Below are 12389 nucleotides of genomic sequence, written 5' to 3'. Positions count from 1 at the left end.
AGCTTGGTTGCTACCTCTTACCATTTTCCAGATTGCTGATCCATTTTTTTCCTACATTCTTTCATCTGCTATTGAGTCCCTCTATGAATTTTTCATTTCATGTATTGAATTCTTCAGTTCTGACTGGTTCTTTTTTAAATTTCCTATCTCTTCATTAAGGTTCTTAGTCCATCCACTCTTTTCTCCAGTCCAATGAGTATCTTTATGACCATTATTTAGAAGTTATTATCAATATTATCTCTGTTTTATTTAGTTATTTTACTGTGATTTTGTCTTGTTCTTTCATTTGGGACACATTTCTCTGTCTCCACATTTTCTCCAACTCTGTGCCTCTGTGTATTTGGAAGGTCAGCCTTGTTTCCTGTTCTTCAAAGTAACGGCCTTGTGTAAAAGGTCCTGTGGTGCCCTATAACACAGTCCCACCTGGTCACCAGATTCAGGCACTCTAGGGCGCCCCGTGTCATCTGTGTACACTCTCCTTTTGTGACGGAGCCATGAATGTCTCCAGCCCGGCTGTCTGCAATAACTTGCTTTGCTTTGCCTGCTCTGAATGCATTGGGCAGTTTTACTCTCTGGGCTGTTGAGAGGTCTGGCTGCAGTCACCCCAGGCTCCTTCATGGGCAAGGACGGTAGTCAGCCTAGCTGTCCGCAGTTAGCCTGATACAGCTGCAGGTGCACCAAAGGGCAGGGTGTGCCCCATGAACAGACAGCTGAAAGGTCTGGCTGCTGGAGCTGTGAGTGTGCTGGGGTGGGAGCAGCCATCACATTGCAGGGGCCGGACCTGGCCAGGGCTGCCTGCCAACTGAGGCAGGGTTGCAGGTTGAACCGGGTGGTTGTACAGGAGATGGCCAGGGTGGAAGCATGCTGTGCTAACAAGAGAGATGGACAGTGTTAGAGGTGGCTCCTAAAAGCATCTGGCTGTCTGGGCTGGAGAAGAGTAAGAAAAAATGGTGCCCACCAGTACTTTTGTTCCCAGAGGAATCTGCAGATCTCTGACTTGCATTCTAAATTGGTTGATAAATCTCCATCATGTATGCCCTATCAAGCTGTTGCTTCCGCGCTGGGTCTGGGGCCGTTATTTAGTATGCTGGCTCTTTAAGGACAGGAACTCGGTTTCCTATCCCCCTTGGGCTCTTCCAGAGTGAAGCCCCAGTAGTTTCCACAGCCAGACATTATGGGGAAGTATGTGGTGTGGGGTCTGGTTGTCTCCTCCATGTTTGTGATGTCCCTCCTCTTCGCAGTTAGCTGTGCCAGGGGTCTGGTCCCCAACCGTATCTCCACTCCTCTTACCTTTTGTGACATGGCCTTCTTTCTATGACCAGCTGTAGAAGATCTGTTGTGCCAGTCTTCAGGCAATTGTCAGAGTTCGTTTTATACGTGTAGCTGACGACTCGATGTGCCCATGGGATAAGGTGAGCGCAGATCCTTCGCCATCTTCCGAATGTCTGTTTACTTTGATTCTAATAGTTCAACAGTTAATAGTTAGGGAGTTTTTTTTGTTTTTGTTTTTGTTTTTTGCCAGAAAGTAGTGCCATAGCACAAGTTCTTGGTTTCTCCTATGGGAACTGACTTGCTGCTAAGGTTCTCATTAAAAATGTGTTAGCAGACTGGAGGTTAAGTGTGTGTTTAGCACTTGTGGCTTTGGGCGTGGCCTGGTAGGACTATCTTCAAGGGGAGGGTCCCAGAACATGGAATTCCAGCAACAGGGTGCCGATCCCTCTGTCTTTGCTGATCCTTCTGACCTCTGACTCATAACAACGGTCACTGGGGAAAAACAAAAGGAGACAATTGGTGCTTCTTGTTTATGCTGTCAAAGTTAGTGATCAAAGGCTTACCTCTTTGATTTTTGGCTTGTTGCTGTCATGAGCTACTCTACCACCTGGAAGGTGAGTTAGGGAGTTAGGGAGCTCTCCCAGCTCAGCTGAGTTCCTCCTGATGAAAGTAAGTACATTTTTCCATTCCTAAAACCACTGAGCCAAGTAGGGCTTGTGCTTAAAACAAAATAAGTTTTAGTAAATCTGCTCCAAAATATTTTATTAATATGTTTTATATAAAAAACAAAATAGAAGTAAGTTATGTGTTACACTGAATAACACACTGAAAGCATGTAGAAGGTTGTAGTTTCTAATTTCTCTAGAAAGTTGACCAGCCATGATTGGAAGAAGGAGAAAGAGTACCTATCATAGTCACCATTTCTGGGGAGTACACTTCAAAGTACAAAAAGCACCATGGTAATTTTTAAGTGCAAAGAAAGCTCATATTAAAATAGACTTTAAAAATTACAAATAAAAATCTGTACATCAAGAATATTTTTCTGGCCTTTCCATGTGCCTAGTACTGTGGAGAACGAGAGGAGGAACCACCAAGAGAGGAACCGTGACATCAGGTGTTACAGGTCTGGCCCATTTCAGCTTGCAGCACCATCTCCTCTTTTCGCAAGGGGAAAGTGTCGATCAGGTTGAAGAGGGCCGCAGGCATCACCAGGGAGACATAGCGCTCCTTGTCCATGCCATGCTTATCCACGAGCACCATACTGAAGGAGTAGAGTGGGATGCGCAGCAACAACCTAGGGAAGACAGAGAGAAGACTGTCAAACCGGACTCCCAAGGGTTCTGTTGGACCAGCCAGAGCCCTGTAGGGACACTGTGGGCAGAGAAAGGCTTACTACTGCAGACCTACTCAGCTAAACACCCTTGCTACTCATAGTATGGTGTTTGGACTAACAGCGTCACTGGAGAATCCCAGGCTCCACCCCAAACCTGCTGAAATAGATCTGAGTTATTAACATGATTCCCCCAAATGACTGGTATGCGCCTGCAAGGGTAAGTGGTACCGCTTTACACCCATCAGCAAGATCCTGGGCCTCCCTTGGTGTGCTGTGTGCCAACAGTTACTACAGGGTGTGTACAACAGTCCTAATAGGTTTTCTGCATTAAATTGGAGTCAACCCAAATTTACAGACTAGGTCTGCACAACCAGGTAAATACTAGAACTAAGTCCATGGTTAATAGGGGGTGATTTTGCCCTCTAGGGAATATCTGGCCATGTCTAGACACATTTTTCGTGGGCACAGTGAAGGGGTACTTCTAGCGACACAGGGATGTCCACTGGAAAGCCTCCCCCCCAAAAGAATCAGCCATCCCCCAAGGCCAATAGTACTAAGGTTGAAAAACTGTGGACTAGGCAAAGGTGATTGAAGTAAGCTTCCAAACATTGTAATTGTGGCCCATTCTGGCTCATGCAGTAGTCAGCTCAGGACGGCAGTTAGAAGAGATTAAGCTTGGTCTATGCTCCAGGTCCAGTAACTTGGTTCATTATAATTTGTACCTCAGATAATTCCCTCCCCAAAAAAGTCTGATTTTTTTTTCCTACTCTATCACGCTAGAATTTATCTTGTGGAAAATAATGATTTTTGTAGCAACAGAAGCATGTTTAGATGAAATCTGCCAGGGAAAGCAAACAAGTTGATCAGCTGAGCCCACTCAGTCTCTTCTCGGTTTTACTTTTGAATTTACTTAGCTAGGCCTTCTGTGTAAGGCAGACTATACACTGCCATCTGTATTTAAAGTGAAATATTTTTCCTCCCACCCAAAGATCAAGGGAAAAATATTTGCTACTCTAAATCCAAACTGACGATACTTGCTTCTGCCGTTTAAGAGAGTTTCGGGGAAAATGGGAATAATTTCTGTTTTATCTCAGTGGGAAGCTAAATTGCTAATCTGCTGCTAGTGACTAGAAGGAAAGACAGACAACAGTTAAATCTCTCTACCAGGTCTCCTGAGACAGGAGAGAGCAGCTCAGGAGGAGCTGACTGAGAAATGCATGCATTGAGTGTTTGTAGACCATGAAGCGGGTCAAAATGGAGATAAACTGCTCTGCATCTTTAAAAAGAGGAGTATTTAGGTTTTTCTAGAGGAGAGAGGGATATCTTAATGCAGAATGGTCCCAGAGAACAAGAGTAGAAAAGAAAGCTGGTCTGGAGAGCGAAAAAGGCCACGTGTTGTGGCCGTTGGAGTCTGTGGGAAAAGGGCAACCACTGAGGAAACGTGGCATTTGATGCTCTAGTGCTTCTGAGGCTAGGGTGGCAATCTCCCATGGTGCCACCATGTGCTGCCACACATGCTCTGCATGTGAGCCTTGTGCCTTGATGGACAGAATATAAAGAGGAAAAATGACCATGGGAAGAAATGAGTGTTCAGGTCAGCAGGCGATCAACAGTCACTGGCAATGTATCCCACCATGCCCGAGAGACCACAGACATCTTGGAGATGGATGATGGGACACCCCACAGGCTGAGGGGTGTTGCCAGCAGTGTGTTGGAGTTACATAAATGCCCGTAATGAGCTCTTTCTGGAGAGTCTTCTAGAAAACTCTGTAGACTCAAATAATTAATAATAATAATAATAATAATACGGGCTATTCTGTTTCAAGATGGCAATGGAAGATCCTGAAGTCACCTCCTCACCTGGACACAACAACTCTACAACTACATCTGGAACTGTTTCTTCTGAAAAAAAGAAAAAGAAAAACCAAAAAACCTGAGACCAGGCAGAGCGTCTACTGCATATCAGGACATGAGAACAAAGCCACATCGAAACAGGTATGAAAAGACGAAACATAATCTCAGCAAAGTAGCCACATGCCCAGCACAGTGATACCAATCATGAGGGAGCTGAAACCCTGGAGCTTTTCTTTGAGGATCAGAGTCTCTTCACCCCATGTAGGGAGCGCGTTCCCCCAAATGTCTAGCTTTGAAAACCAATAGGGCTGAAGCATAGGAGACATGCAAGTCTGTGGTAAACGGAGAAATGGTGCTTACAGGGCTCAACCTACAAACTCCCCCAAAGGGCAGCCCAGAAGGAGCCATTTGAAAAGCACCCAGACATCAGGTGAAAGAAGCTCCTTTGATCATTTTTAAGTGTGTGACTGAGCCTCAGGGACAGAGGCTGGTGGGTGCCGTTTTCACACTCCGTCTTGCTAAAGCCAGTGGAAGTCATCTCTTTCTTATTTTATTTTTGGCCTTTGGGCTACTTCTTCACACTCCAGCCAGCAGGTGCCATCTTGGTGCTATCCTGCCTTCTAAAGCTGGAGGGCGCTGTCTCTCTCCATGAAGCTCTCCCCCTGTCCCTCTCCATCCATCCCTTGCTCCCTGTTGTACACACTGGAGCTCTTTTGTTCCTAACCTGTCCCTCAGGCTCGCTTTCCCTCCAGCTCTGGCCATCTCTCCTTCTCGCCACTGTCCTTTGTGCACTTACTCCCCATTTCTCTCTCCTTTTCCCTCTCCTCTCTGTATGCGTGTCCATCTCCTGCTTTGTCTGTGTCTCTCCTTTTCTCTCCTTTTTATCCTTCTCTTTCTCTCTCCCTCTGTTTCTGTCTCCCTTTCTCTGTATGTGTATCTCTGTGTTGGTGTCTTTCTACCTCTGCATCTCTCTCTTCCCATGTGGGTCCCAGTCTTTGTCTGTGTGTCCCAGCTTCCGCCCCTCTTCCTCCTTTTTCCCCCAGCCCCTCTGACCATCCCCCCCACTCTGTACGTCTCTCTCTCATTCTTCTCCCTCATATCCCTCTACCCCCTTCCATTTGTGTGTGTGTCTCTCTCTCCCTTGCTCCTCTCCTCTCCTCTTTCCCTCTAACCATCTCCTTATGACTCTTCATGTCTTGGTCTCACTGTGTGTGTGTCTCTCTCTCCTTAACACTATCCCTCTAGATCTCTCTTTGTCCCCGTTTCAGTGAGTACCACCCTTGGCTTCACTCAGGCTGATGGGCCCTATCTCCACACACTCCATCTGCCTCCCTACAGCTCTGTAGTTTTTTCCAGGAAGGACTGCACACCTTCCCTGGCTCCCTGATACTTGCCGATGATGCTGCCAGGACACTTGTACATCATCTGGCTCTTGAGCCCGTGTTGCTGACACCTACAGGTCCTACGAGCCAGTAACTAACAGGAAAAAGTTCTTAAACAGGAACCACCCCCAGGAGACTGCCATTCGTTCAGACCCAGGAGTTCAGCCTTTCTCTGAAAGAGGCCTATTCGCTTATCATCATAGTTACGGCACGAGGGGCGGACTTCTTAAACTGACCTCTAGGGACTGACTGGAAACCCTTCCGAGACCTCGGAGGGGAGATGCTCTCTTTGTACTGTGCCTCTGCTGCTCTCCAGAGTGCTAGCATCTGCTGGAGGAGATCTCTCAGATGTCTCCTGCCCCAGTTTTTACATCTGGTGAAATAGATTTTGTGGATGCTACCCAGAGCATACCCCTTGATCACAGGTTCCAGAGGCCAAAAAGACTTGCATTCCCGGCTGCCACCAGACTGTAACAATCAAGAAGACAGTTCTTGGTAAGCTATCCCCGGCCTGGGGCACCGCATGGATAGATTAAAACAGATCCCATCTTCCTGTGAAAAATTCCCATTTGTTTATCCTGGAACCTCCTCCTGAGGGGCAGCCTTCAGCTTCGGCACACAGCTAGGAACCTACGGAGGGGCTCTCGGGAAACATAGTCCCAGGGATGTCATCTTGGTGCTGACCCTTTGTCTCACTACAGCTCACCCATATGTCTCAGAAAGGAACTTGTGCACTTGTCTGAGGTCCCAGTTTTTTGACTGCCACCCAGGGGACACCTCCCGATCATGCAGCTCAGATGACCAGTGGAGCTACAACACTGTATATATGTTTGTATCCTTAACAGCTGCTGGTTGGGGAGCTCGCTTCCAATGAGCCTGAATCGAAGTGCTAAGATTCTTACCTTTGGCACAATCTCAGATATTGGAAGCTACTGACAATAAAATAGTCTGCTTAGAGACTCAGAAAGGTTTGAGAGACCATCAAAAGCTACAGCAACAGATGACCAATAAGGATCATCTCCTATATAAGACCACCATTTCAACAGTGGGAGAAACGGCTGTTTCATCTAATACAATAGAAGAAGATGCTCCAAACAATGTAGCAAGATCAAACCTTGGAAAATAAACCTTAATAAAATGGAGAAAAGTAATTTACCTGATCAAGAATTCAAAGTAATGATCATAAAAATGCTCTCGGAACTTGGAAAAAGAACGGTCTAGTCCACTGAGAACTCCAAAAAAGAAAATATACAAACGTATCAAACAGAAGTCACAGAGCTGAAGAATTCAACAACAAAATGTGAAACTATATGACTCTTGGAGCACTGAAAAAATGAAATTAAATTAAAAAAATTAGAACCATTATGTAAAAAATTTATGTGTGTGTGTGTGTGTGTGTGTGTGTATGGAATTCAACAAGAAACTAGATGGAGAAATAATCAGTGAACTCAAAGGCAGGGCAGAAGAATTTAAAGTTCTTTTTTTTCTTTTTGCTGCTCTGAATGTGTAAACAATTAAAATAGCTTTTAGAACATACGGAACAATGCCAAGCAGACTAATATTTGCATATATGATTCCATTATTTGTACACAAGAGGTCCCAGAAGGAGGAGAGAGACAAAGAGGCTGAAAACTTCCCTGACATGGGAAAGAAACAGACAACCAGATCAAGGAGGCCCAGAGAATTCTAAATAAGAAGAAACCAGAGATCTACACCAAAACACATTATAACTAAAATATCAAAAGTTAAGACAAGGAGAGAACCTTAAAAGCAGCAAGAGAATAACAGTTTGCTGCCTACAGGAAAACTCCAGAGGACTATCAGCATGTATTTTCAGCAGAAACCTTGCAGGCCAAAGGAAGTGGCATGATACATTGCAAGCGTTCAAAGAAAACAGCTTCCAAACAAGAATAGTCTATTCAAAAAAATTATTCAGAATTGAAGCAGACATAGTTTTGCAGACAAGCTATAGGAGTCCATCACCACTAAAACACCCTTACAAGAAATGGTAAAGGGACTTCTTTTTTTTTTTTTTAAGATTTTATTCATTTATTATTTGACAGAGAGACACAGTGAGAGAGGGAACACAAGCAGAGGGAGTGGGAGAGGGAGAAATAGGCCCCCCGCAGGGCAGGGAGCCCGATGTGGGGCTCGATCCCAGGACCCCGGGATCATGACCCGAGCCGAAGGCAGATGCTTAACGACTGAGCCACCCAGGTGCCCCGGTAAAGGGACTTCTTTATGCTGAAAAGGATGGGCACTGATGAGTCATAAGAAAACATAAGAAAGTATACATCTCATTGGTAGAGGAAAATAATATAGAAAAGATAGTGGATTCATCACATAAAGGTAGTATAAAAGGTTAAAACATGTAAGTAGTAAGAACTGTAACTACAGTAAGTTAAGAGATACACAAGATAAAAAGATGTAGTTGTGACATCAAAAACGTAAAATGTATTGTTTGGGTAAATACCTAGTAGGGCAATTGCTGGATAAGAGGGTAGCTCTATTTTTAACTTTTTGAGGAAACTCCATACTATTTTCCACAGTGGTTACACCAGTTTGATTCCTAGCGACAGTGCACAAAGGTTCCCCTTTCTCCACATGCCCATCCATACCTGTTGTCTCTTATGTTGAGGTCAGCCATTCTGCCAGGTGTGAGGTGATAGCTTAGTGTGGTTTTGATTTGCATTTCTCTGATGATGAGTGATGCTGAACATCTTCTCATGTGTCTCTTGGCCATCTGTAAGTTTTCTCCGGAAAATGTCTGTTGATGTCTTCTGCCCATTTAAAAATTAGATAATTTGTTGAGTGTTGAGTTGCATAAGTTCTATATGTATTTGAATACTAACTCTTTGTCAGCTATGTCATTTGCAGATATCTTCTCCCATTCAGTAGGCTGCCTTTTAGTTTTGCTGATGGTTTCCTTCACTGTGGAGAAGACTTTTATCTTGACGAGGTCCCAGTAGTTCATTTTTATTTTTGTTTCCCTTGCTTCAAGAAACATATGTAGGGGCGCCTGGGTGGCCCAGTGGGTTAAAAACCTCTTCCTTCGGCTCAGGTCATGATCTCAGGGCCCTGGGATAGAGCCCCGCATTGGGATCTCTGCTCAGCAGGGAGCCTGCTTCCCCCTTTCTCTCTGCCTGCCTCTCTGCCTACTTGTGATCTCTGTCAAATAAGTAAATAAATAATCTAAAAAAAAAAAAAGAAACATATGTAGAAGGAAGTTGCTGTGGCTGATATCAAAGAGGTTATGGTCTGTGTTCTCTAGGATTGTTATGGGTTCATGAACCTTCAGGCAGACACCGAATGACTGAGCCACCCAGGTGCCCTGCAGTAATTTTTAAGGTATTATTGGATTCAGTTTACTTGTATTTTGTTGAGGACTTTTGTATCTAAGTTCATCAGAGAAATTGGCATGTACTTGTCTTTTTTGTGGTGTCTTTATCTGGTTTTGGTGTCAAGGTAATGCTGGCCTCATAGAATGAATTTGGAAGTTTTCCTTTTTCATTTTTTTTGGAATGTTTTGAGAAGAACAGGTACTAACTCTTCATTAAATGTTTGGTAGAATTTGCCTTTGAAGATATCTCACCCTGGAGTTTTGTTTGTTGGCAGGTTTTTGATTCCTGGCTCAATTTCTTTGCTGGTAACCAGTCTATTCAAGTTTTCTCTTTCTTCTTATTTCAGCTTTGGTAGGTTATAGGTTTCTCAGTATTCATCCCTATCTTCTAGGTTGTGTTCCTGGTTTCACTTATCTATTCTATTGGTCTTTTAGTTTCTATACCATTTATTCTGATCTTAATCTTTATTATTTCCTTCCTTCTGCTGGTTTGGGGTTTTGTTTGTTCTTTTTCTAGCTCCTTTAGGTAAAACATTTGGGTTTTTTGAGACTTTTCATGCTTCTTGAGGTAGGCCTGTATTGCTATGAACTTCCCTTATAGAACTGGGTTTACTGCATTTCAAAGGTCTTCAGCCATTGTTTTCATTTTCATTTTCATTTGATTCTTCTTTGATTTCCTGATTGACCCATTCATTGTTTAATAGCATGTTCTTTAACCTCCATGTATTTGTGGTCTTTCCTGATTTTTTTCTTGTGGTTGACTTCTAGCTTCATAGCATTGTGGCCAGAAAAGATGCATGCATGGTATGACTATCACTTTTTCAATTTGTTAAGGCATGCTTTGTGGCCTAATAGGTGACCTATTCTGGAGAATGTTTCGTGTGACTAGTGCCCTTTTAAAATATATAGTACTTTATGTGTTAGTTTGTTCTCTAGGAAAAAAGTCAATAAAATTCTATTTATCAACAAAATAGTTTGAGAGCAAAAAAGTGAAAATATACTAGTACTCATAGAATGTAATAAAAACAGTTCTAAGAGGAAAATTGATAGTGATAAATGCCTACCTCAAGTAAGAGAATAAATCAAATAAATAATGTAACTTTACACCTCAACCAGAAAAGGAACAAGTAAAGGCCAAAACAGAAGAACGGAAATAAAGTTCAGAGTGAAAATAAATGAAACAGATTAAAAAGACAATAGAAAAGATCAATGAAAGAAGAGTTAGCTTTTTGAAAAGATAGTAATATTGATAAATCTTTAGCTAGATTCACCAAGAATCTAGCTCAAATAAGGGCTCTAATTTGAGGGCTCAAATAAGTAAAATCAGAAATGAAAGAGATGTTACAACTGATAACATAAGAATGCAGAAAATCATACAGAAAACCATAGACTATTTATGAACAATTATATGCTAACAAATTAGACAACCAAGAAGAAATGTATATAATTCTAGAAACATAAAACTTTCCCAAACTGAATCATGAATGGAAATATCTGAACACACCAAATTCTAGTAAGGATACTGAATCAGTAATCAAAAAACTTCCAACCAAACAGAAGACCAGGTCCACACATCTTCAGTGGTGAATTATAGCAAACAATAGTAATAATCCTTCCCAGATGGTTCCTAAAAATGGAAGAGGAGGGAACACTTCCAAACTTATTTTATGAGGCCAGCATTTCCCTAATACCAAAACCAGATGAAGACATTAGAAGGAAAGCCCAATATCCCTAATGAACATAGTTGCAAATATCCTCAAGAAAACACTAGCATGCTGAATTCAACGATACATTAAATGGTTCATTCACCATGATCAAATGGGGCTTCTTTCAGGGATGCAAGGATGGTTCAACATCTGTTAACATGTTACAACACATTTGCAAAATGAAGGATAAAAAGAATAAGCTCATCAATAGATGCAGAAAAACTGTTTGCAAAGCTCAATATCCTTTAGGATGAAAACTCTCAACAAAGTAAAGAGGAAACAAACCTCAACATAACACAGGGTACATATGCCAAGCTCACATCTAATATCATACTTCTGTTGAAAAGCTAAAGGTTTTCTAGTAAGGTCAGGAACAAGACAAGGATGCCCACTCTCACCACTATTATTTAACAGAGTATTAGAAATCCTACCCACAGCAGTTAGGAACGGAAAGTAAATCAAAGGCCTCCAACTGGGAAGGAAATACTACACCTGTCACTATTTGCAAGGACATATTATATGTAGAAAGAGAAAACCCTTAAAGATTGCACTAATAAAGTGTGAATACCTGAATTCAGTAACATTACGGCATGCAAAAATCTTTTGCACTTCTATACAATAATAATGAAATATCAGAAAGAAAATAAGCACTTTCACAATTGCATGAAAATGAATAAAATACCTAGGAATAAATTCAAGGAGGTACAAGACCTGAACACTGAAATCTGTAGGACACTGATGAATGAAACTGAAGAAAATACACAGGAAAAAAAATAGACATTCCATGATCATGAATTGGGATATTATTGAATGTCCATACTACCCAAAGGAATATACAGATTCTTCTAATTGTATTTTTTCACAGAAACAGAACAAAAATATCCTTAAAATTTGTATAGAAGCACAAAAGATGCTGAATAGCTAAAAAGTTTTGAGAAAGAACGACAAAGCTGGAGGCAGTGTGCTCCTTGATTTCCAACTATATTACAAAGCCATAATAATTGAAACAGTATGGTACTGGCATAAAATCAGACCCATAGGACAGTAGAACACAATAGGGAGCCCAGAAATAAATCTATACACACATGGCCAATTAATTTATGATGAAAGAGCCAATAGCTTCCAATGGGGTAAGACAATTTCTTCAATAAATATTATTGGGAAAACTGGGTCACTGTCATACACTGTATACAAAAATAAACTCAAAATGCCTTAAAGACTTGAATGGAAGACCTGAAACCCTAACATACAGGAGGATATATAGTCAGTAAATCCATCTTCACCATGATGCTTTTTTTGGATTTGACACAAAAGTAAAGTTGACAAAAGCAAAAACAAACAAGAGGGAATATATCAAAAAGTTTCTGCAGAGGCCATTATCAACAAAATGAAAAAGCAACCTACTGAAATGGAGAAAATACTTGCAACTCATATCTGAGAAGAGACTAATACCCAAAATGTATAAAAAGTACATACAACTCAGTAACAAAACAACAAACACA

The 12389-nt window shown here is 41.9% G+C and overlaps 1 protein-coding gene across 1 annotated transcript in view; it reads right to left on the bottom strand.

The window, feature by feature from the left end:
- Window positions 1-2017: 2017 nt before the first annotated feature.
- Window positions 2018-12389, bottom strand: part of RPGR (retinitis pigmentosa GTPase regulator) — a 204894-nt gene continuing 194522 nt past the window's right edge. The window contains exon 26 of the mRNA XM_044235957.1: window positions 2018-2566. Coding sequence (XP_044091892.1) covers window positions 2383-2566 — 184 coding nt within the window. The 3' untranslated portion in view covers window positions 2018-2382. The remainder of the gene's footprint in view (window positions 2567-12389) is intronic.

The sequence above is a fragment of the Neovison vison genome, chromosome X (assembly GCF_020171115.1).
Source record: "Neovison vison isolate M4711 chromosome X, ASM_NN_V1, whole genome shotgun sequence".
Lineage (NCBI taxonomy): Eukaryota > Metazoa > Chordata > Mammalia > Carnivora > Mustelidae > Neogale > Neogale vison.
Note: the sequence above shows the minus strand (reverse complement) of the source record. Positions and strands in the feature narration are given on the sequence as shown.